The sequence below is a fragment of the Rhinatrema bivittatum genome, chromosome 15 (genome assembly GCF_901001135.1).
Source record: "Rhinatrema bivittatum chromosome 15, aRhiBiv1.1, whole genome shotgun sequence".
Classification (NCBI taxonomy): Eukaryota; Metazoa; Chordata; class Amphibia; order Gymnophiona; family Rhinatrematidae; genus Rhinatrema; species Rhinatrema bivittatum.
The window spans coordinates 73918631-73942340 of NC_042629.1; the positions used below are offsets into that span (position 1 = coordinate 73918631).

The following is a 23710-nucleotide window of genomic DNA, read 5'->3' on the forward strand; positions in this document are numbered from 1 at the left end:
ATGCCATTCTATTTTCTTCCCTCTCTCCCTTGCTCCGTTTCCCACCCTAACCTCATTCCCTCCCCAATCTCCTTCTTCACCTAACCTGCCCACCCTTACCCATCATGATATTAAGTAGCTTTAAATAACAGAAATGTCTTCGGTGCAATATAGAAATTGTATCCACACTCAGAACCGGTATTGTTTTAGATACTATTTAGTTTTTGTGTTGGTTTGTTAAGGTTTAATAGTTACATCAATATTTTAATTGTATGTTATACTTTATTGGATGGTCCACAGTCTGTTCAGCCTGTTTTCCGTCAAAACTGTTATATGGAATTTAGTTTATTTAATACCTATTAATAATGTCAATGTAAAGCCTGTTGCTAAGTTATTGTTAAATGTAAACCGCGGTGATGTATTTCTTTACGTACTGCGGTATATAAAAACCCTTAAATAAATAAATAAATAAATAAATAACTGGGGTAACATAGTAATGATGGCAGAAAAAGATCAAAAGGTCCATCCAGTCTGTCCAACAAGTTTCTTATGGTAATAACTGCCGCACCGTGCAGGTTACTCCATGTTTCTGTTAAGGGCAGTAACTGCCGCACCGTGCAGGTTACCCCCATGTTTCTCTTAAGGGCAGTAACTGCCGCACCGTGCAGGTTACCCCCATGTTTCTCTTAAGGGCAGTAACTGCCGCACCGTGCAGGTTACCCCCATGCCTTCTGTTAAGGGCAGTAACTGCCGCACCGTGCAGGTTACCCCCATGTTTCTCTTAAGGGCAGTAACTGCCGCACCGTGCAGGTTACCCCCATGCCTTCTGTTAAGGGCAGTAACTGCCGCACCGTGCAGGCTACCCCCATGCCTTCTGTTAAGGGTAGTAACTGCCGCTCCGTGCAGGTTACCCCCATGCCTTCTGTTAAGGGCAGTAACTGCCGCTCCGTGCAGGCTACCCCCATGCCTTCTGTTAAGGGCAGTAACTGCCGCACCGTGCAGGCTACCCCCATGCCTTCTGTTAAGGGTAGTAACTGCCGCACCGTGCAGGTTACCCCCATGCCTTCTGTTAAGGGCAGTAACTGCCGCACCGTGCAGGCTACCCCCATGCCTTCTGTTAAGGGCAGTAATTGCTGCTCCGTGCAGGTTACCCCCATTCCTTCTGTTAAGGGCAGTAACTGCCGCTCCGTGCAGGTTACCCCCATGCCTTCTGTTAAGGGCAGTAACTGCCGCACCGTGCAGGCTACCCCCATGCCTTCTGTTAAGGGCAGTAATTGCTGCTCCGTGCAGGTTACCCCCATTCCTTCTGTTAAGGGCAGTAACTGCCGCTCCGTGCAGGTTACCCCCATGCCTTCTGTTAAGGGCAGTAACTGCCGCACCGTGCAGGCTACCCCCATGCCTTCTGTTAAGGGCAGTAATTGCTGCTCCGTGCAGGTTACCCCCATGCCTTCTGTTAAGGGTAGTAACTGCCGCTCCGTGCAGGATACCCCCATGCCTTCTGTTAAGGGCAGTAACTGCTGCACCGTGCAGGTTACCCCCATGCCGTCTGTTAAGGGTAGTAATTGCTGCTCTGTGCAGGTTACCCCCATTCCTTCTGTTAAGGGCAGTAACTGCCGCTCCGTGCAGGTTACCCCCATGCCTTCTGTTAAGGGCAGTAACTGCCGCACCGTGCAGGTTACCCCCATGCCTTCTGTTAAGGGCAGTAACTGCCGCACCGTGCAGGCTACCCCCGTGCCTTCTGTTAAGGGCAGTAACTGCTGCTCCATGCAGGTTACCCCCATGCCTTCTGTTAAGGGTAGTGACTGCCGCTCCGTGCAGGTTACCCCCATGCCTTCTGTTAAGGGCAGTAACTGCCGCTCCGTGCAGGTTACCCCCATGCCTTCTGTTAAGGGCAGTAACTGCCGCTCCGTGTACCCTATTCTTCATTTCCAACTTCTAGACTTTAGGGATCCACAGTGTTTATTCCATGCCCCTTTGAATTCTTTTTCTGTTTTAACCTGACCACTTCCTCTGGAAGGGCACACCAGGCATCCACCACCCCCTCCATGAAGAAATATTTCCTGATATTGGGCAGAACTGAAGAATGAAAACTTCGTGATCACCTGACACATTCCCATGATAATTAAAGCCCAGCATTACAGCAGGGAGACAAACACAAGAACAGTATTGCTAACAGAAGTGTCAGTACAGAAAATCCCGAAGTAGCAAGAAAATGTGGCAGAAAAACAGAAATCATCCCAATTGTGCTGAGCTCCGGCAGCCTGATTAAAAGGAACTTCCAAGTGAAGCTGGATAAATATTACAGCCTATGAGTGCCAGCAGCCGGCAGCTCTCTTTGGCAGAATACACGGATTAAGAGTAAATCTGAGACAGATAGTTCCCAACACACCCTGCTTTACAAGCCAGATTCATTCCTATCACAGTATGTGCAAAATATCCTGCGAGGCCAGCGTCCTTGTGGAAGAACTGTAGCACGATTATTATTCTGCACAGATAACGCCGCTAGCAGCAAGGTAGACTCGGCTGTGTCGAATGCGTTTTTCTAACACCTTCATGTCCGATACACACATCTGCCTCCTATTCATCACAGCCTTCTTGCCGCTGCAGCACTTTTCTATAAAATGCAGTTTTGCGGTGATTGATGGCTGTTAAACCATCTGCTTAGCTGCAGCTTAACAGTTTATTGTGTATTAAACCACAAGGCGCAATGATTAAAAAAAGACGGATGCCGCTTAACTTCAGAAAGATGACGACCTAATCTAGCAGCACTAACTGCGCTGCAGGAAGGATTCCACGCTGGTGTCGCCCCGAGTAAGTAGTCAGGTGCATCATCTGGACAAAGAAAAGGCACAGCCTGGCCCATGCACTATCCAGGAAAAAGCCCACAGTTACACAAATCACTTTACAGAGTTTTCTTTTGTTTTACATTAAGTTTAAGAAATGTACAAACGGATATATAATCCTGAAAGGAGCAATAGCATTTACAAAGACAACGAAGCAGGGGGGAAAAAAAAAAAAAGAGCATTGGGGTAAATAAAGTTCTATTTTTTTATATTTATATTTTTTTTTTGAAGTTTTAACAGCAAGAATTACAAAATCACCATTTTAACTTATAAGCACAATTCAGAGGCAATATAGATAAGAACATAAGAACATAAGAAATTGCCACACTGGGTCAGACCAAGGGTCCATCAAGCCCAGCATCCTGTTTCCAACAGAGGCCAATCCAAGTTACATATACCTGGCAAGTACCCAAAAACTAAGTCTATTCCATGTTACCGTTGCTAGTAATAGCAGTGGCTATTCCCTAAGTAAACTTGATTAATAGCCGTTAATGGACTTCTCCTCCAAGAACTTATCCAAACCTTTTTTGAACTCAGCTACACTAACTGCACTAACCACATCTTCTGGCAACAAATTCCAGAGCTTTATTGTGCGTTGAGTGAAAAAGAACTTTCTCTGATTAGTTTTAAATGTGCCACACGCTAACTTCATGGAATGCCCCCCTAGTCCTTCTATTATTCGAAAGTGTAAATAACCGATTCACATCTACCCGCTCTAGACCTCTCATGATCTTAAACACCTCTATCATATCCCCCCTCAGCCGTCTCTTCTCCAAGCTGAACAGCCCTGTCCTCTTCAGCCTTTCCTCATAGGGAAGCTGTTCCATCCTCTTTATCATTTTGGTTGCCCTTCTCTGTACCTTCTCCATCGCAACTATATCTTTTTTTGAGATCCTCAAGGGAAGTCACAGAAATATTTAAAAGCACAAAATCAAATTATTCACAAGATTAAATATGAATATAAAAGGTACATGGGAGCAGGAAGATCCTTCCTCTAACAGCTCTGAAGTGTGAAGTTCAGTCAAGACCTGCTGAGCAGCCTTCAGACTGAGCGATTCCAGCTCCATCCCCTAAGACCCAGAAGCCGCAGGGAAAGTTAGCCCCCGACTTTGCACCTGAGCAGAAACAGGAAGAGCTGGACCTTCTGCTGAAAGAAAAGCCTATGCACCAAGTCCCCGACGGATGAGAAAAAGTCCACAATTAATGTGGCTTTATCGGGACAGAGAGAACATTCTGGCAAATGGTAAAGCAGAATTAGAAATCTTTTCTAGGACATCATCCTGTCCCCTGTACTGTCCCCTCCTGTTTTATTTCCTGGGTAAAGGGGCCTGCGCTCCTGCCAGATCAGGGTTTGGAGAGATTGCTTGTGGCATTTCCCTCCAGGCCAGAAAAGATTCTGTACAGAAGGGTTAGGAGTAAGGAGACTGAGGGGAACAGGTCTCTAAGTCTCCGTGGAATTTAGGAAGGGGTAAGACCTGCCTTTAGCTTTTAGTAAGAAAAGGCAGCCATGCAAGCAAATAGTCCCCTCTTGTGCTGCTTCTGATACCTTTCCAGAAGTCGCTGTTCCTGTTTTCTCCCATGGGGAGGAAAGTATTTCTGCTCCTGACACCCTGGCCCTCTTCCTGTGGGGGAAGGCGACATTGATCCAAGTTTCTCTTACCTACCATTCACATTTATAAAACTGCCCCGCCGTCGAGGGCACTGGGCAAACACAAACCACAAACCACAAACACAAACCACAAACAAGACTTCATTTCGATAAAACTAAGGAACACAACCAGGGACCTCCAGAGGAGCCACTGAGCGGTATGAATCAGGTGCCTGCCTGGAGAGAGGGAACCGGAGGGAGCTGCTCTACATCCAGTGATCCAGGAGGGCAGAAGAAGAGCGTACAGGAGGGATTCAAGCATTTGGAAAATCAGGAACAGGGTCTCCTGTCCAGAAGGAGTTCAACACCCGAAAAAGTAGTGAGCGATTCCACGAGGGGGCATCAGCAAGGATCAGGAACCCTACTGACATCTCATTAGCTGTTGAATGAAGCATCTTTGCCAGCAGGAGAAACAAAGATGTGTGTGGCGATTCACCCCTTGCAGCTGGCATGGAAGATGCTACCCCACCCAGCTCTGTAGCAGGAAGCTGTCCCACAAAGTGAGGAGAATATCTGCTGAAGCAGCAGTCAGCAGTCTCCCTTTGCTCGTCCCCGTATAATCCTGAAGCAGCAACGTTTTTCAAAAGAAACCTGGATGGACAAATCGTCCCAAGTGCCATCTTGGTTCTCCATTTTTTCCAGGAGAACAGACCTTGAAGGTTTATTGTTGGTTTCTTGGATGCTCATTTCCAAATGAAATTCAGGTACTTTTGATCGCCAAGAATCATTTCAGGCAATGAGAAAAAAAAGGTATCCTGTACTTTTCCACTTAAGATCCGTCCTACTCATGAAGAGACCCTGAATGCTTTCACAGCTGAAGTTTAGCAGTTATTTGGGCTTATTTTCAGTCAAATCCCACAAACACTGGATGATCCCATATCGCTGACGGAGAGCAAAGCATCGTTCTTTAAGCTCTTCCTTGACTATGTACAGAGCGCGTTTTATTGGACGGAACGCTTAATTTTCATTTTTAAATTAAATACAATAGCACAATTTCTTTCCGATTTTTCTTTAGCACATACTTCCCCAGGGATAGAGAGTGCCTACAGAGATTGCACCGTGATTTTCTGTACATAATTTATCCCAGAACTCTACACATTGATACCTCTTTCTGATCTAACCCTGCTTCTGATCCTGAAGACAGGAAGGCTGCGTGTTATTAATCCCCCTCGTGTACTTTCACCTGCATTCAGGGCGGGAACATTTCTGACAGGTAAGTAACTAAAAAAAAAAAAAAAATGTATTAAAAGCCGTAAAGTGAACAGTAGGTATTGTGCAAGTGCTTTTGCTTTCCTACAGAAGAATAGAACAAATTCTTCAAGGCCAGTCTGCTGGTGAGTAATCAGAAAAGCATGCTGCCTGCTTACTGTGCCATGGAAGGAGTCCTAGGGACAGACCAAACCTGGTTTCCAGGTCACACGTACCTGGCACTCAGGTTCTGCTGGGGTACAAAAAATAAACAGGACAGGACTTTTGCAGAAGTTCAGCTGCTTTTTCTCCTCGCTCAATATAAGAGATTCTGGTGCCAGGAGCCTTCGTTCACAACCAAAGGTTTTTCGCTGGTTTTACCAGGCCCAGCCGCATTCTGTTCCTAGCACCGGTCCTGATGGGGATTCATGCCCCCAAACTCCTTCTGGAACACATCATCAGAGGCTCTAAATCCAGCCACCAGGTGTCTCCCTTAATAATGGCTCCGACTCGCTCCTCTCAGGGGTTGTGAGCACTGCTGACCCGATTCGGGGATGCAACAGTCTGTGCACAGCACTGCCACTGAGCCATCTCTCTGGCCTTGGCTGCATTTTTTTTTTGGAAGGCAAAATTTCTCCTGTGCCCTTTTTCCTTTCTTGATGTTGCAAAAATTGAAATTCTTAGGCAAAAATGTTTGCTATTTCAAAATTGTGCAAGCAAACTGCTTTGCAGCTTCTCTCTCTCTTTTGCCCAAAATGTTTAAGCTTACCCTGTCACGTGCAAAACAGGAAGAACCCTATGCAAAATCAGCACCCTGTGTGTGAGAAATGTGATCCATTTATTCCTTTTCTCATTCTATTAAGCTGTTAAATTCACTAATAGCCACTGTTTCCAATTTTCCTGCAGAGCTCACTGGGATGCAGCGATAAAGCAGATTCACCATTTTTCTTATAGAACCAGCTGCTCAGAGTTACTCAATGTTGCAGCTTATGGCTGTCCTCTAACCCACGCCAAATAATGAAAATCTGTAATTATGGTTCTTTGGTCACAGCAGGAAATGCAATTGTGAAATGATGCATGCCTTAATAAAGAAAATCAAGGTTACAAATGGGATGAAACGGGGGGAAATCCTGAACATCCATCAAACCTGCTGCTGCTGTGTAAAGGAATTTCAAGTTACTGACCTTACAGCTCAGGTTAAGCAAAATGAAAACAAGAATCAAGTGGCATCTGATTTAGCAGAAAGTCTCTCTTGCTATTTCACTGTTACAATACAATGTGCCGTGCTTGCTCTGGCATCTATGTACAGATAAATTTCAGCTTTGTTCCTGAATCCTCTGGAAAATGTTTTATGTATAAATTCATTTTCTTTTCTGGAAATCATGCTCCACCCAAAACAATGATGGTTTGTTACAACCTTTCTGGTTTTACCCCCTTTACTCTCCCAGGCCCAGAGGTGAATAGGAAACAACTGAGAAAGTGACACAATCTTTGTCCCTCAGCCCAGGTCTCAAAGGGACATATATTCACATTAGCTTCTGCTAACCAGGGTATTTTTTTTTACTGTTTTGGGGTGTTAAGTGGAGTCCTCAGGGCAGTACGTAGGTCTTGTCTTCAGTAACACTAGGCTAAAGCCTGAGCCCCATTTCCCAGCCTTCACGCCAGGGCACAGATCTCTTCCCCTTTGGAAGTTCATCCTTCAGTGATGGATGATGCAACACCAGGGCGCAGCACTGGGGAGCACGGCAGAGCCAGAAGAGTGTGCTCCTCACGGTCCTCATGATCCAGCTAACCAAGTGAAGCAGCTACACTGAAAGAGAAGTCCTCGCTTGAATTAACTGAATCTTGGCTATATGTAACAGCTGCCAGAGTGTCAACACACTGCTTTGAACACAGAGAGTACTTGTATGTTTGAAGTCTGTACTGCACCATCCTGGGGGTTAGGAGCATAAAGCTAACCATTCTGACAAAGTTAAATATTTCTGCATTACAGCATATGATCTGTATTATATACTCATTCAGAGGAAACATGAGCTTTGGAGATAGCAGATGTCTTTGATCCAGGCCTATTAGCTCAGAGTTTGTACAGTCCCCTGTGCCACACTCACTCCTGCCTGCCGTTTCCCCATTCAGAGCCACAACCAGCATACAAGGGCACATATCATGTGAGTATAAGTGCAAATGAAGGCGAGGCCCATAGCTTTTAGCTACTGCATGTGCCAGTCAGGCCACCGGAGCACTGAAAGCCATTTCAACTTTGCAGTAAACTACTTAGAAAAAAAAAGTCACATTAAACTACTGGACTGTCACTTTTAAATAAGACCAGCTCAAGAAACTGTTTTGCAAAACACGCAAACTAATAGTATTCTTGTATCACAATGTTCCTACAATTAAGAGTTTATGAAGGTATTCAGTGAAATAGCTTTCAATAAATTTGACAACTAAGGCTCATAAAACCATGCTAATGTTTCATAGGAACTGTTTGATTACTTTACCCTTATCTTAACGACACACATGAATGAGAACATATTGCTTCATTCCTATATACATTCTAATTAAAACAGAAAAATAATTGGATTGTGCTCCCCTTCTCCCCCCCCCAGAAAGGTGAATAAATGTTTCTTTTACCAGATCCCAGTCTATGCTGCGGAAAAACGTATGAGACTTGATATCCGAAAACCCTGTTTGCAGCTGGCAGCCGAGCCTCTCTTTCGGATCCTGTGAATGCAAAGAGAGAATTCTTTGGGAGCAGCTCTCTGAATCACTTTGGCAAGGTAAAACCTGTCCCAGCTCAGTTTTAAATCTCAGGCAAACGTCAGCCCCCTCTCTAAAAGCGATGCGAGAATGGAGCATTCAGCTTTAGCATCACAGGTCGGTTTTTTGCTGAGAAGATAAAGTGGTTTTAATTAGGAAACCACAGAGCTCTGATCTGGATGTGGTAAAGCGCTGCACTTTAGGGTCGCAAGGTCACCAGCTTAATAAAAATACCGCAAAGACTTTCAGTGTCAGCCATGAAGGCAGTGCCTTATTAAGAATGGTAAAATCATATTGGCAGACAAATGCAAAAATATAAAAAGGTTATCTTTCTTAGAAACTAAAATTGAATGGAAAAACTGTGAATATTAACCATATAAAAACCAATAGCGACAGGCGGCATAAGGCTTCCGACACACAGACTCAAGTGTCAGGGTCCAGACGGCCAAAGGTCAATTTTGTTCAATAAACCACCAGGGCGATGCACTAACTGTGCTGATGTTCACAATAGTGATAATGTGCAAAGGCGCATGCTGTGTGTGTTATTGGTGCTTTTTAATGAACATTTAACCTTGGTGATCAATGCAAAATATGTAACGAGATGCATAATTATGCAAATCAGCTCATCACATATGAACTTGCTGTAATATTGCGTGTTAAAACGTGCAGTGTTAACGCACTCATTAACACAAGAAACTTAAGTACATCTGGGGAGGTGTAGTTAAGATGGTTTTTTTTTGCATTAATGTCAGTGTTGACACGCAAACGTAATGCAAGAAATGTACCTACAAACTGATTTGCATTTTATTAACATGAGCCATTAATGCGAGGGCATGTTAATGGCCCATGTTCTCGCACGCCAGTACATCAACATACAGGATGAATCATCCTAAAGAGCACAGGAGCACGACTGAACAAAGCCAACAAACCTACCAGCCAGCATGGTCACAGCCATGACTAACCCAGTAACAAGCGTCCCCGCTGTTCATATTTCTTTTTATTCTGCCAGTTTTCAGTAGACAAGCAGACAGTTCAGAGTATCATGCAGGAAAGGACCCTGCAGAAAGCCCGCATTATATATAAGAAGCGCGATCAGTGCCCGGTCTATGGTTTGTCCCACTGCAGCACAGCTGACATTAACTCTGGGAGTATTACCCCGACATCACCGCGCTACGCTGCGTCCTCTGATTACGTGTCATATTGAATTACTGCTTGCCAACACGCAGAGAGAGTGAAATTTGACAAACTATAGAAGTCAGAGTCATTTTTGTACAGGACTACTATTCATCTAGGGGAAAAAAATCTATTAATCCATCCCGGTCCCTTTCACTGCTTGCTCGTCACAAAGCCTGTAATGAAATAGGCAGGAACCCACATTTACATAATAAATCTTATTAGGCTCCCCTGGTATTACACGTATTCAAGGAATCAGTATGAATCACTGGCCTGCAACACTTACCTTATTTAGAAATCCTTTGAGGACGTGGGAGGCCTTTACAGAAAGGAATCTGGGAATTCGTATTGGCTTCTCCAGGATAACTGGGAAAGGACAGAAAATCGTCATTTAACGCCGTGGCATTTCTCCTGCTGCTGGAGTTACTGTGAGAAAGGCTGAATGCAGCTCTTCTGTAACCATTCAGATAGCGTTTGTGAGGCAATGCAATGCCACGCTGCTGAAATACACTGGTGGTGATGTACAATGCTATAGTAGCACACACCTTGTTTTGGAAAATATGAAAGAAAAAAAAAAAAAAAAGGCAGCTCAATTTGTCTCAGCACCTGGCTGGCCTCTGATCCTGCCTTGGCTTGCACCAGGGAAAGACGCCACGTGAGCAGGCCAAGGTCACAGAAGAAGTTCCTAGACAGCATTCTAACTATTTTTTGACCATAAAAATACTCAACTTTCTGATTTCTGAGACCGCTCAAAACCCGAGTCTTGCACATTATTGATTTAAATCAAGTCACACACCTTGGAAGAGGTAATCCTCCGTGTTCATGTCTGGATTGTCCGTAATTATATCAAACGGCGATCTTCCTGCCATCATCTCAAACATGAGCACGCCCAGAGCCCACCAGTCCACACTGAAGCCTGTGAGAAAGCAAGGCACGTCAGTTTCACACCCAGCGCTCATAGCATTTCCTTCCACACAGCGGAGGGCTCCCGGGATTCTGCACCAGGGTTAGGAAGCTCGCTGGCAATTCTGGCACTTAATGTGCGCAAATGTTGAAAATGTCAATTTTTAAACTCCTCCTAAAATGTAATAAAGTTTTCTAACCTTTTCTTTCTCCATCTCCGTTTCTATCCCCTTTTCTCTCTGCCTTTGGTCTCTCTCTCCATTTCTACCCCAACTTCTCCCACCAATCTCTCCCTCTTCACTCACCTCCCTGCAATCTCTTTGCTCCCCCTCGTCTCGACCTCTCCCACACCTTGCTTTCTGCTTCCCTTCCCACATACCCTCCCGTCCTCCTCAATGTACCTAGCACCGTGCATTTCTATTCCCAAGCTCCCAGTTGCAGGGCACAGAGAATATTTGTGCGCAACTCACAGCAAATGAACGTTACAGTGTGGTCAGCCAGTGAGGATACGGGGACTGGCGTGTGGGTGGAAAGCAACGAGGGAGGGTGCCAGGTGGCCATGATTCTGCGACAGGAGGCCTTGCCTCAGCATTGCAGTGAACCTGCTGCCCTGCTTACAGCACACGCCTCTAACGTTTAGCTTTCCAAGTGCACTCACCCAAGCCATCATCACATTCACTTCAACCAGACCCAGTCCCAGTGTTGGGTAAACTAAGGCCGAGTGGGCCCAGAAGGAAGCTCTCACCGTATTCCTCTCCTCTTAGGATCTCGGGCGCAATATAATTTGGCGTGCCACAGAACGTGCTTGTGGTATCTCCAGGACCGAGCCCCTCCTAAAAGGATGCAGAGTACAAGGTAAAGGGGGTGTTGGATCCGTTCTCCAGTATCTTTCCAAATACGGAGAGAGAACACAAGTAAAAACCTTTCAGGGCTGCGAGATGCATCTTTGATGGGAAACGTTTAGGCTATTCTATGTACAAAGCATGCAGTATCAGAACAATATCACCCAAAGGGAATTTCTGAATTAACAGAGACATTTTATACGCTCACTGTGCTGTTACCTGGATTGGGTGGAGGGCCAGATAGATATTTTATGTCATGGTTTGTCTGATTTTAGACTGTTTATGTACAATGGTGCTTAGTGTGCATTTTTTTTCATGTATGTGTATTTTGTAGTCAGAGTACACTGGATCATGCAGAATATACATTTTGTTTAAAATAAAATCAAAAAATGTTTTAATCCAGCAGGCTGGATTGCCCAATACAGAGTACATTCTGCTCAACTTGAGAGATTTTTGCTGCGATGAGATAATACGGATGTTTGCCATGGACACAAAATGAAAATACTTTTGTGGCTGGTGCCTTTTAATTAAAGCACTGTAGGTAAAAATAAGAGGCAATTCTACAGAACCAACTACCAGGAGTGGAAGAGAGATTTCTCCCAGCACACGTGACGTGTCAGAGGCGCTAGAGTCTGTCCTGGTCAAGGCAGGACCAAGCTAGCCGATTACCAAGGGAAGCAACAGTATCTTACCCAGCACAAACATCCATTCCCTTGCAACCGCTGTGAACTAAGGCTGTAGCCAAAGGAAGTCTACAAGCAAGTTTATTGCACTGGTAGTAAACAAACATTTCTATTCTTATCCCTGGTTCTCCAAGCCCAGCACAAGCTGCGGCACTTGCTAATCACTAATCTACACCATAAAATGGCATGCAAGGTCAAGCCTTGCAAAACATATTGTCATTTTAGTTCAAGATAAGCCAAATGGTATGAATTCTGGCGGGCATACATTTGTAATACATACTGGCGCATTTTGATAAATGGCTTAAAATGTGCAGGTGAAACAAACACTTAACTCATCTGATCTCATCGGAAAGGCATCACATTATAGGTTTAATTTCTTGGCTTTTAACATGCCACATCCAACAAGCTCATATGATTTGTACAGGTCAGCATAACTTTCCTGTGGCAACACTTTGAAATGTGATTTTCTCCGTAGAATTACCTCTGTTTGGGTCTTCCATGAAGAATACATACTTGGAAGTCCCAAATTTTGAGGAATCTTTTGAGAAAAACAACTGATGAAGATATCAGCACCCCTGTTAAACACCCTAGTTCTCTATTCCTATAAACACCGCTCTGCGGCTCGCCGCATCTCCACAGACCTTGTACAGCAAGGGCAGCCTCAGCTTGGTATGACCATGTCTAAAGGATGAGTGGCTAACGCCCTACCCAACTCATTCACTTACTAGCCTGGTTTACCCCCTGCTGACGAGGCCAATGCCAAGGACGACGACACCTGTAGAACAAGAACTGGACACAGACCACCGCTAGTTTGTTTGTTTGGGGGTTTTTTTGTTTTTTTTTTACATCTCTTTAGATTTTGGGTGTAATTATTTGCCTAATTCAGGTACAGTAGGTAACATTCTAAGCCCTCTGGACAGGGACCTAAGCCAGCACCCGAGGCAATGGAGAGCAAAGTGACTTGCCCAAGGTCACAAGAAAGGTCAGCAGGAGAAGCGGGATTTGAGTCCTGGCCCCAGCGATTCTCAGCGCCAGAGCCCTACCTTGCACATGCCGTAGTCCGTTAGCTTGATATGGCCATCAGCATCTAGAAGAACATTGTCTAGTTTTAAGTCTCTGTAGATTATTCCTCGCTCATGTAGGAAGTTGAGAGCAATACAGATTTCAGCAGCATAAAATCTGTCAGAAGAAGAAGAGACAGAGCGCTACATTTTAATACAGTTGGCGGGGCCTTGCACAGCATAAATAATCCGAATGCAGAGAAGCAGCCGATCAAATTTAGTTTTACCGTGCATGTTCTTCTGGAAGTTTTCTTTGCCGTTGCATATGAAACATGAGATCTCCTCCATTCACATATTCTATGACAAGAAATAATCTGAAAATATAAAATACAGTATGTGGAGTCCTCCTTCCAGTTACCAAAAATTAAATTTAAATATATGTGTGTGTGTGTGTGTGTGTTTCAGTTTCAACGTTAACAGCACCAATCAACTCTTCTTACTGAGAATCAAAACCAAAGAGAAGACATTTCCGAGGTTGCGGTGGTTGATGCACTGTAATAAGGAAAATCCAATTTACAGCAAACAGTTTAAATGCAATGCATGGGCGCAGAGGGTTTTTATTTTATTTTTTTTTATTTCAGGGAGTGAGATTTACAGGAATGAAAAAAATAAAATGCAGTAACCGTTCCAGTCAGAACAAGGGCAGACTGTTCTCTCGCAAAGGCAAAAAACACAAGCAAATATGTCTCTGTTGAGTTACCTAGGCAACTCTCCTCCCTTCAGGAAGGCACATGGGGCTGCTTGTGGGAGCTGGAAGGACGACTTTGGCACAATAGAAAGTCTTTTATTATGTTAAACCGCATTGTTGCATCCAGTGCCAGGCATGCGGCAGGCTACCAAGAGTTAAATAAAAATATATATATACACATACAGGAGAGAGCGTTGTGGTATCTTTGAATATCTACAGTTATACAGTTCTGGTGGGGGAAACATAGCATCCCACGAGCGATCAATGCGCAGTTGTGTTGCAGCCACATATTTACCAGCCGTGCCAGGGGCTGCACCAGCAACGTCTCTCTGGGTTTCCAATGCACTTCAGCACAACACGCCCGGGTCACACAGAAACACACGACCAGGACAGCCACTGTTATGAACTCAAGTCAGGTTTCGTTCTTACCGGCTCGCCGTTTGGAAGCAGGAGTGTAAGCCAACTAGGAATGGGTTACTGGAGGCCTGTTCAAACACGTGTTTCTCAGTCTGCACCCAGTCAATGTCCTGAAACGGTAAGAATAAGTCACGCAGAGAATTAAACCCTCCACTTTATATACGTCTGTCAATTCCAGGAAAGAGAAAACGTCATTGCGTGCCTTTAAAATAAAGTTCTCTAAAGACGCTTTTCCTAGTGCATTGCTTTATAAAGCAGAGCTAAGCGCGATTAAATGTGTTTCAATATGTTCATTTATACTCTCCAGGGTGCTCTTTATCAGAGATATAAAGGGAGTAAGTCATGTTTTTCTGAATTGTTTTCTAAATTAAAGGTAGCATAAGGGTGCTATTGGCATTACAGCATGGGGATATATGGTCCACTTATCGCCGTGTGGCAGCTGTTCTGGCCACAGGTTTTGTGCAGAGTTGCACTCATGGGCGCAGTAAGATGAATTTAAGTCTGCACATACACTGCAAGGAAGGTAACGAACGAAAGGGAAGGAAAAAAATGGCAGAACCATCAGATATCGCAGGCCGCCACGTGCTATGTCCTTCCAAGCAAGCTAGGACATGACTGTGGCTGCACAATCCTTTACTTTCTTCTTGTGAAGGAATTCGTAAAAGCCCAGCCCGAATGCATGCACCTTTGGGTTTCTGGTACCTTGCTCCTCATAAGGATCTCTCGTTCTGTACAGCCGAGGTTGAAGCCGGCAGCGTACTTCCATCCAGCTCAAGCCTGCCCGAAATCAGACCCATGTTTTTTTGGCAGTGCAGCTCACACTAACCTCTTGCCCACTTGGCTACACCCAGAGTATCCTTTTAATATCTTAGAAAGGTCATACTCCAAAAAGATGCCCAGTTCCAAGATTACGACAGACTTTGATATGATTGAGTAGTAAACATAGACACGGGGGCGCTGGTGTTCTCCACTGCGCTTCCCTGCAACATGGAGCAGGTTTGCATTCCTACATAGCTGACGATGCAATGACCGAGAAATACCGGAGAAGAAAGTAGGGAGATTGTTTACTCCTGAACGATTTCTAGCCTCATGGTATATACGGTTCGCTTTTTATTTAATTGCATTTGATGAAAGCGTAACAGATGCTTTCTAGAACATTGTGTTCCTGAAAGAGAAGCAAGGCTGAGACAGAGACGAATTGATCTCTGAATTACCAACAGCCAACAGAAGGAGAGCACTGAAAGGTAGCTAAACCTTTCGCAAATGAACGGCTGTTAATAAAACACTGACACCCAGTGGTGACATACCAACATATCTGGTGGGCTTTCAGTCTTATTTGGAGAGTGCACTAGAGGTGGAATGTCAGAGTTTGATCTGGGAATCCTAAAATTAAAAAAAAAAATGGAAATTTTATTTGATCTATCTATGTAACAGCCGGTGTTCCATGCAGCAGCTGTAGAAAGTCTTTGTAGGTTACGACATGCTCTGAATGAGGACAATTCAGTGCCCCAAATATCCCGATTCACCTTTAACTCAGACATTATAGAAACAAAATGCTTCAAGGTGAAAGGTCAGTGGGAGTGGAGTTGAGTGGAAAGTTGCTTGGAAAGTCTCTTGCAGAACGTAACCTGCATGAAGCTGGGACGGGCTTTGCGGTGACCAGAGTTAGACGGGTGAGTTTAGCTGGACAGCGCTACCTTTTGGGTTATGCCCTGAAACACCTACCTCTCCCCTCCACGTCATGTCCCCTTCACCCAGCAAAAAAAAAAAAAAAATTTACTCAGATAAGATTTAGCAGGTCAGGAGAGCTGGAATTTTAAACGATTTTACCCAGATAACCAAGTCATTAGCTGGATAAAACCGGCCGCTGGATGTTGCCCACGCTTCAAAGGGGTGGGGGCCGGCCAGCAACGTGGGGGATTTCATTTGGAAAGTACCTGCTCTAGCACCGAGGGACAGCGCCAGCAGTCCCAAACTTTCAAAAAGAAACTGCAAACAGTATGAAAAGTTTAAAAACTGACCCCGTTAAGGCGTGACAGTAAATTATCGGATTAACCAGGCAACACGGCTGCCCTGGCAGCGTACATGCAAATGTTCACACGTGGCATATGCATCAGAGACATTGTGATCATACACACGACAGCCGCACAACACCCCGACATACGAGCAAACCTCAGAAGATAATAATAAAGTTTTGCAGCCCCTCTAAGCATGAATCTTCAAATCACGCAGCCCATTCGTACGATAAACCATCAATGCTTGGATATTACCTCAGCTTAGCCATTTTCTCCCTCCCCACCAGAGGACCGGAGAAAGCAATGCAGCATAAGGAAATCCCCAAATGCATGGTACCGACAGAATGGGATTTACAGGGGGACTTGGCAGAAAACCTGCAGCGCTTATTAATGTAACATTAAAAAAAAAAAAAAAAAAAGACAACAACACAGCAGCATAGGGGACAGAGATCGGGACTTAATCTATAATGAAAAGGCATGAGCCAAATAAAATGATGGCAGATATTCCCGTCCGCACCGCAAGGATCTATCCCAGCTGCCAGTCACAGAAGCTTTGACTACATAAAGGCCATTGTTACTCATCATCCTGCATTTAGGACGCGCCTTTCCAGCCAGGGAGTGCAAAGCGTTTTACATGAAGAATTGCTGAAATAGTACAGCATAGTAATTATAGTTAAATGGACTCAAGCAGTCCAGTGTACTGCAATACTTACACAAAACCGATGAAGGAAGGGGGCAGTGTATGAACGGTGCAGGACACTTAAGGGTAGGGTTTGTGTCACTGCCTGGGATAAAAAGCTGCCTCAGAGAGCAAAGTCAGAGGTGCACTAGCCCCTAGTCACGGCCTGTGACTAATGGAAATGCAGTAAAATTAAGCCCAGCTCATCTCCAGCACATTTCCTGGCACATGCTGCTATTTCAGGCCACAATTTCCTCTTATTAAAGCATGAAGGGCACCTGGGGTATAGGCTTCTCACGTGCAGTGCAATAAATATGTGCTGGAATGACAGCTTTAAAGAGGGCTTGCTCTGTACTCGGGCAAGAAAGGTTCTTTCAGTGCTGCAGGTCAGCCCAAGTTATAATTTCTAAACTAACATTGACATGAAAGGAGGGGCTTGGCCCACGAGATCCGACCAGAGTGAGACTCTTGGATTCCAAGACTAAGCTGTAACCTTCCCGGGGGCAGTTTCATGCCAGGTCCATGTGTACTCCTGCCCTTTGAATATTGTCTAGGGGGAAAAAAAATATCCCCAGGTTTGCACCTCCTCTTCTCCAACCAAAACGAACGGGCATGGGTTTTGAAAATGCAAAGGTGTGCGCGTTTATTTATTTAAAAACTTTTCTATACCGTCACTAAGTTAGGTACCATCGTAACAGTTTACAATAAGGCACAAATATTAATATTGGAAATATTATGAATTCTATCATTATACATGTGCCAAGACTTTACAGTAACAAAGTAGTAATAAAAACTCATAATTGGATGTGTTATGTTATGTCCATTTATTTTGAGTGGGAATAAAAGAGAAACTATGTCCCCCGATCTAAGCCCACCTCTGATGGCAGGGGAGAAAGGGCACCGTGAACAAGGTGGTCATTTTTTAGTCAGGCCTTTGATCCCACTAAAACCAAACTAAACTTAGATTTAGAAAAACTTGAGTCCCGATTCTCTTACCTCGTCATCGTGGACCAGTTCCTTTTTGACTACTTTCATGGCATAGACCTCATTATTCTTTTTCAATCGTACTAAAAGAACTTTGGCATAGCTTCCGCGCCCAATTACTCGGATTAGGTCAAAGTCCTGCAGTCCAAGGCCCTGAGAGATTTTAATTCCATCTATGCCATCGATGACCGGCTTGATATCCTGCAAGCGTGTGGAGAGAGACGCAAATGAAGACCCATTTGCTAAAATGAAAACGATGAAGTTAAACATTAATAATTTCCGCTGACAATCCTTTCAATATGAGTTCTGCATTCTGAGTGAGGGGGAGAAACCAGTGAGAAAACAACTTGCACGATAAAAAAAACAGCGCACTATAAGCTCTTTCTAGAAGAAATGCAGGGGCGGTCAACAAGGCCTTCCTGTGTGCGGCATTCAAACAGTGCAGAAAGGAAAGCAGATCGGAGACTGCAGTATCGTTCTGGGCCTCTCAGAGAACCTGTACAATAAGAGGGCTTAACCCCAGGCGTCACCGTCCACATCGAGAGCGCGAACGATGCGACAACTGCTGCCAAAGCAGGAGGGTTAAACCTCTTGCTCTTCTTGGATGATCTTTACACATGGTTTGGCTACGTCCTACGCCAGTAAGAGGAGCCATCGAGCTGGCCATAAGTTCAGTTGGGTTTTTATAATTGAGGGGTAATTTACAAAGCCATTTATGTGCATAAACCCAGCTGTGTGCGTGTAAATGGCCTGGGCCCAGTGTGCATTGCTCTGTTTCAGGTGCACGTCTCTGTGCACTCAGGCAGCGTGTCCCCGGGGGGGAGAAAGGGGTGCAGAATTGTGGCTTTATGATTTTATGTATATAAACTTACCCTGCCCAAGTGACGCCCTGCTTAGTGCACATACTCCAGCAATTACCCAAGAATTTTGAACGACAATGCGTGCGTGCATTGTTCTGAAAACACGGGGTAAAGTCTGCCTGTGCGTTGTTAGAGCCCAGGGCTTTGAGCATGAGATCGGGCTCTCTCAGCATGCACACATCCTGACCACCAGAGCTTGTCTGGTGACCACGTAATGTGGCAAACCTCTCTACATCATTACAGAACCACTGGGGGAGCACTTTTCCTGCCCTGGCGAGTAGTGCACACTGCTGGAATACAACTTACTATGCACCCCCAAATGCAGCAGCTCTACGGCAACTGTTTATGTAATCGACAGTCGATCGCATCCAGATATTTAGGGAAAAAAAGCATCTGCAGCAATGCATTAATGTAGCTAATATCAGAAGCAAAACCAAATACAACAAAATTTCTCTAACTAAATGAAAGAGTGAGGGGAGACAGACAGGCCGATAGCCTGCTCTTGGACACGCGTTTTCCCTTACCCCTTATTCAGTAAGGGGAGGAAAACGCGCGTCCAACCCGTGGCCCCTAATAGCGCCCTCAACATGCAAATGCATGTCGATGGCCCTATTAGGTATGCGCGCGGGATACAGAAAGTAAAATGTGCAGCCAAGCCGCACATGTTACTTTCAGAAATTAGCGCCGACTCAAAGGTAGGCACTAATTTCTTCTGGCGCCGGGAAAGTGCACAGAAAAGCAGTAAAAACTGCTTTTCTGTGCACCCTCCGACTTAATATCATGGCGATATTAAGTCGGAGGTCCCGAAGAGTAAAAAAAAAAAAAAAATTTGAATTCAGCCTGCGGCTGTCGGGCCAGAAAACGGACGCTCAATTTTGCCGGCGTCCAGTTTCCGAGCCCGTGGCTGTCAGCGGGCTCGAGAACAGACGCCGGCAAAATTGAGCGTTGGCTGTCAAACCCGCTGACAGCCGCCGCTCCTGTCAAAAAGGAGGCGCAAGGGACGCACTAGTGTCCCTAGCGCCTCTTTTTCCCGGTGTCACCTAATTTAAATACAGAATCGTGCGCACCGGCAAAGGGCCGGTGCGCGCGCCAGGAGAGCAGGCGTTCGTCCGCTCTCCCGCGGACTTTACTGTATCGGCCCGTAATATAGTTCAGTCATCAAGGAATCCATCCATTATTTCTGGAGTGCGTGAAAAATGTTAACAAGACATTCAGTGCATAACTAGCTGAGCCTACTTTCCAGACACGTCCACTTGTACAAATGGATCAAAACAGTAACACGAGCCCCTGCCTGGATTCCCCTGCAGCACCTGAGATGTGCAGAAATGTTGGTGTGAATCAGACACTAAGCACAGAAGTTATTAGTGACGCACACCCGGTGACCTCCTAAGCTTGCTTTTCCTCCTTCTGAAAGGAGGCTAAAAAGCCCTGCATGCACAACGAACACACACATCAAACTCACCTCCGAATCTTCTTTGTTATCGTGCTTTCGGTTGGAAGAAATGTAAGAAACTAGAGGGAAGGAAGACAGAGCGCGTGACGTTTTCTCATACAAGTATCTGCCAGCCCTAGGGTTCCTCCCCTCTCTCCAATCTGGGGGTTCTGCCTCTGCGCTTGGACGTGGACCTGAACCCCAAACTCTTTGGGCAAATCAACAATGGGGAAGATGAGGGCTCAGGTCCTAACCGGAGCTGCAATCCATATAAAGTTGGCTCTACCATTGAGTTCCTTTCATGTAAGAGGTACTCAAAGCAGAAGGCTGAGCTACGGATTAAACAAGCTTCCTAGAGATACGGCAACGTTCAAGTTCAAAGAGCTACAACTTTCAAGCCCATACGTATGAAAACATATATTTACTTCCATCAGTTTCTTCAGAGGGAAGGTCAACTTCATCATTTTTATCATCTACTTGAGGCTCCTGGGAAGGCATGACCGAATCCTGAGAAAACACAGCAATTCCATGTACATAACACATCACCTCTATCAAAGAACACATCAGAGGCATCTGAAGTAAAGACGTGAACATTTCTCTAAACCCTGGGCGCATGCAAGACTTCTGGTACCACTGGGGACCCCGATCGAGACACTTCTCAGCTCTACCCAATATGCTCTGTATTCGTCTGCTTGCTTATTAATGCCACTTTAAATACCTCTGGCACAATACAGTAAGGATTTTTAAAATCCGACACAATTCTGCATATTTCAAGACAGAGAGAAGTCGTGCTGGTTAGTGTTTTCAGACATGCATTCACGTTGCAAGTGATAAAACAAAAGTCTAACTCCCAACGCCCAATTCCCAAATAAAAGGGGATATTGCCTCTCTGGAGGAAAGCCAGGATAGGGGAGAGCTGATAGAGGCATTCAAATATCCCCAAGGTTTCCATGGAAAGGAGGCTCCAGAATGAGGGTGAAAGGGGGAAGACGCAGGACTCATCCCAGGAGATCTCTCTTTTCAGAGAGGGTGGTGGATGCGTGGAACGCTCTCCTGATGGAGGAGAAGACAAACAGTATCTGAATTCAATAAAGCATGGGATAAACACAGGGGGTCTCAGACAGTGATGGGAACTATAAGGCTGGATAAATTGGGCCGTCACGTTTCTTGTACACGATATCAGCGATCGTGCTCTGGTGATTTCTGATCTGGCACATCTTTTAGTGTTACCTCAGTCAGGCACTTAATAGATCCAATGTGTGCAACACACATTATTAGTAAAAGCAAGTCAAATATGTTTGTGTGGAATCAGAGATAGCCTGACAATTCATCACTCTCTATTTACATAAGGAAAACACATCGTAGGAGGAAATCCTGAAGGTAGTACTAGTGACATACAGTATTCAAATGTTCCAGCAACACTCCACCTCTGCACCGCACACATCTGACCCGGTCACCCAGAAGAAGTGAAGGAAAACTGCACCACTACTGTCATTAAGTGAGGTACACGGAATACAAACACCACATACCATATGCTTCCTGCAGGTCAGTGGGACCAGTATGTGACAGCGCTTATGGACCAGGAGTTTGCAGTTGATACACTTGTAACCCTGCCTTCCGAGACCCCATATCCTCTCACTGCACTGGCCACAATATGCTCTCTGCAACAGAAACGTTAAAGGAAAGGTGTGGTCAGCTGCACAGAATAAACTCACCTTACGGCAAGCAATCACTTACTTCTCTCCTTAGTTTGGTTAACGTTGCTTCTTTGTAATTCCCCTCATACAAGATCATACAAGAGTGAGTTCTGTTTCCAGCCTTCACAGATACTCACAGCAGGGTGTGATTTTTTTTTATTCATTTCATTTATCAATTAGGGCACAGTAACCAATCACTGTAGGATATGTAGGTGTCTTTCTACCATTTGGCACTCTTCTGTAACTACTGTACAAGACTTATTAATTGTAATTACAGTGCTTTCTGGCTTTTCCCCAAAAATTATAACCAGTGCCCGACTGCCAGTAATGGAGCACCTGTCAGTAGCACACATCTCCTCTAAATTTTAACATTTTCTGCAGCGAGCACCTCTCTCGCTGCTCACCACAAACTTTGAGGTATTCGGTGATCGTTTCCGAGTCCCAGAATTAGACAAAGCAGCTACGGTGGCACTTGTGGCACTTACCAAGTGCCACAAGAAGATTACACTTTGCTTTTCCAAAAGGAGTTTGCAACACAGATCTGTTGTGTATAAAGGGCAACAGCAGCTACAATCAGCAGAAATGGATCAGGGCTTGGGTCGCCCACAGACTTTATACAAAAGGAGAAAATCCCGCTGATGCACAATAAGTTACACAGGTCAAACATGAGCTAGGTATCAAGCCATTCAGGACAAGGCAGACTAGCAGCGGTATCAGGCCTTCCAGGATGAACAATAAGCGGCTTTTGGAGCAGAACGTGCTCACGACATGTCCCCAGAGCGTGAGCGTTGTCTTGGGCAGGGATATGCCTCACACTCCCACAGCTTGGCATGTGTAAGGAGCACGCAGATTTCACCAGAGAAGGAGCTGCATTCTGTACTTTTCTCTATCATTGGTGGGCCTGGACTGAAAATTTAAGGAAGAAAATGATTCAGCGTGAGCTGGAGCAAGCAACAGGTCTTCCTTAAACTCTCAACTGTCCCGTTAGGGCATCGCAATGATCCACTTTGTCTGGTTGAACGTAATGATGCCCGCACTTGGCTACATGTAGCGTAGATGCTCAAATGAGATTTGGGAAGAATTGGCCAGTAATTCTGAAAGAAAGCACTGGCTGCATTATCTGACCAGAGTAGAAAGCTACTACACTCCTTGCTCCAACGCTACCACATTTCAGTCTGTGGCACTGCTCCTATGATAGAGATATTAGATTGTCATCAAATCATATTTTTATTCTGAAAATAAAAGTGCACTACCGAGAATCAGTTTTACTGAAAATGAAAAGAAATAAGAAGGTTGAGAAACCCGCTGCAGACGAGAGCCTGTGATGTGCTCCCTTCGTTGGATCATACAAATAAACCCTTGAGGGGATTACAAGAGCAGAGCTTCTGTTGGAAGGCTGCGACCTCACTGGAGATCAGGAATTCTCAGGCACAGGACATCCCTTAGGTCAGTCAATAAGCCTGCCACTAGCCCCAGCATAGCTCAGTGACCACCAGGCAGGTCTTTAATTTCTTTCTACATCATACCAGATCTGTCTCCTACCTGACATCCAGTGCTAACTCGCTCCACAGCCTATTCTGAAGCCTAACCTGTCTAGAGACCTTTGCCGGAAGAAGCTGTAGCTGATGTTAAGGGGACCTCAAAGACCTATTAGGTTTAGCCCAATGCAACCGATTCCTTATACACGGAGGACAGATTCCTCCCAGGATCTTAAATGCAAGAACAAGAATCTGAAATGTGCGTCCCGTTTTGAATGGAAGCCAGTGCAATCTGAAAGGTAAAGGTGCTACAGATACCTGCCTTGAAGGCCCCATACGTCTGGCCACCATATTTTGAATAATTTTGAAATTGCTAAATAGCCACT

The 23710-nt window shown here is 45.0% G+C and overlaps 1 protein-coding gene across 7 annotated transcripts in view; it reads right to left on the reverse strand.

The window, feature by feature from the left end:
- The window catches only part of PRKCZ (protein kinase C zeta), a 141426-nt gene that overhangs the window by 20253 nt on the left and 97463 nt on the right, over nt 1–23710 (reverse strand). For all 7 annotated transcript variants that reach the window (XM_029577889.1, XM_029577887.1, XM_029577888.1 and 4 more), the window contains 11 exons: nt 21679–21810; nt 20575–20656; nt 20180–20229; nt 17870–18058; nt 14192–14289; nt 13302–13388; nt 13057–13192; nt 11234–11321; nt 10382–10501; nt 9872–9951; nt 8287–8376 (listed from right to left, as the gene is read on the reverse strand). In XM_029577889.1, coding sequence (XP_029433749.1) covers nt 8287–8376; nt 9872–9951; nt 10382–10501; nt 11234–11321; nt 13057–13192; nt 13302–13388; nt 14192–14289; nt 17870–18058; nt 20180–20229; nt 20575–20656; nt 21679–21810 — 1152 coding nt within the window. The remainder of the gene's footprint in view (nt 1–8286; nt 8377–9871; nt 9952–10381; nt 10502–11233; nt 11322–13056; nt 13193–13301; nt 13389–14191; nt 14290–17869; nt 18059–20179; nt 20230–20574; nt 20657–21678; nt 21811–23710) is intronic.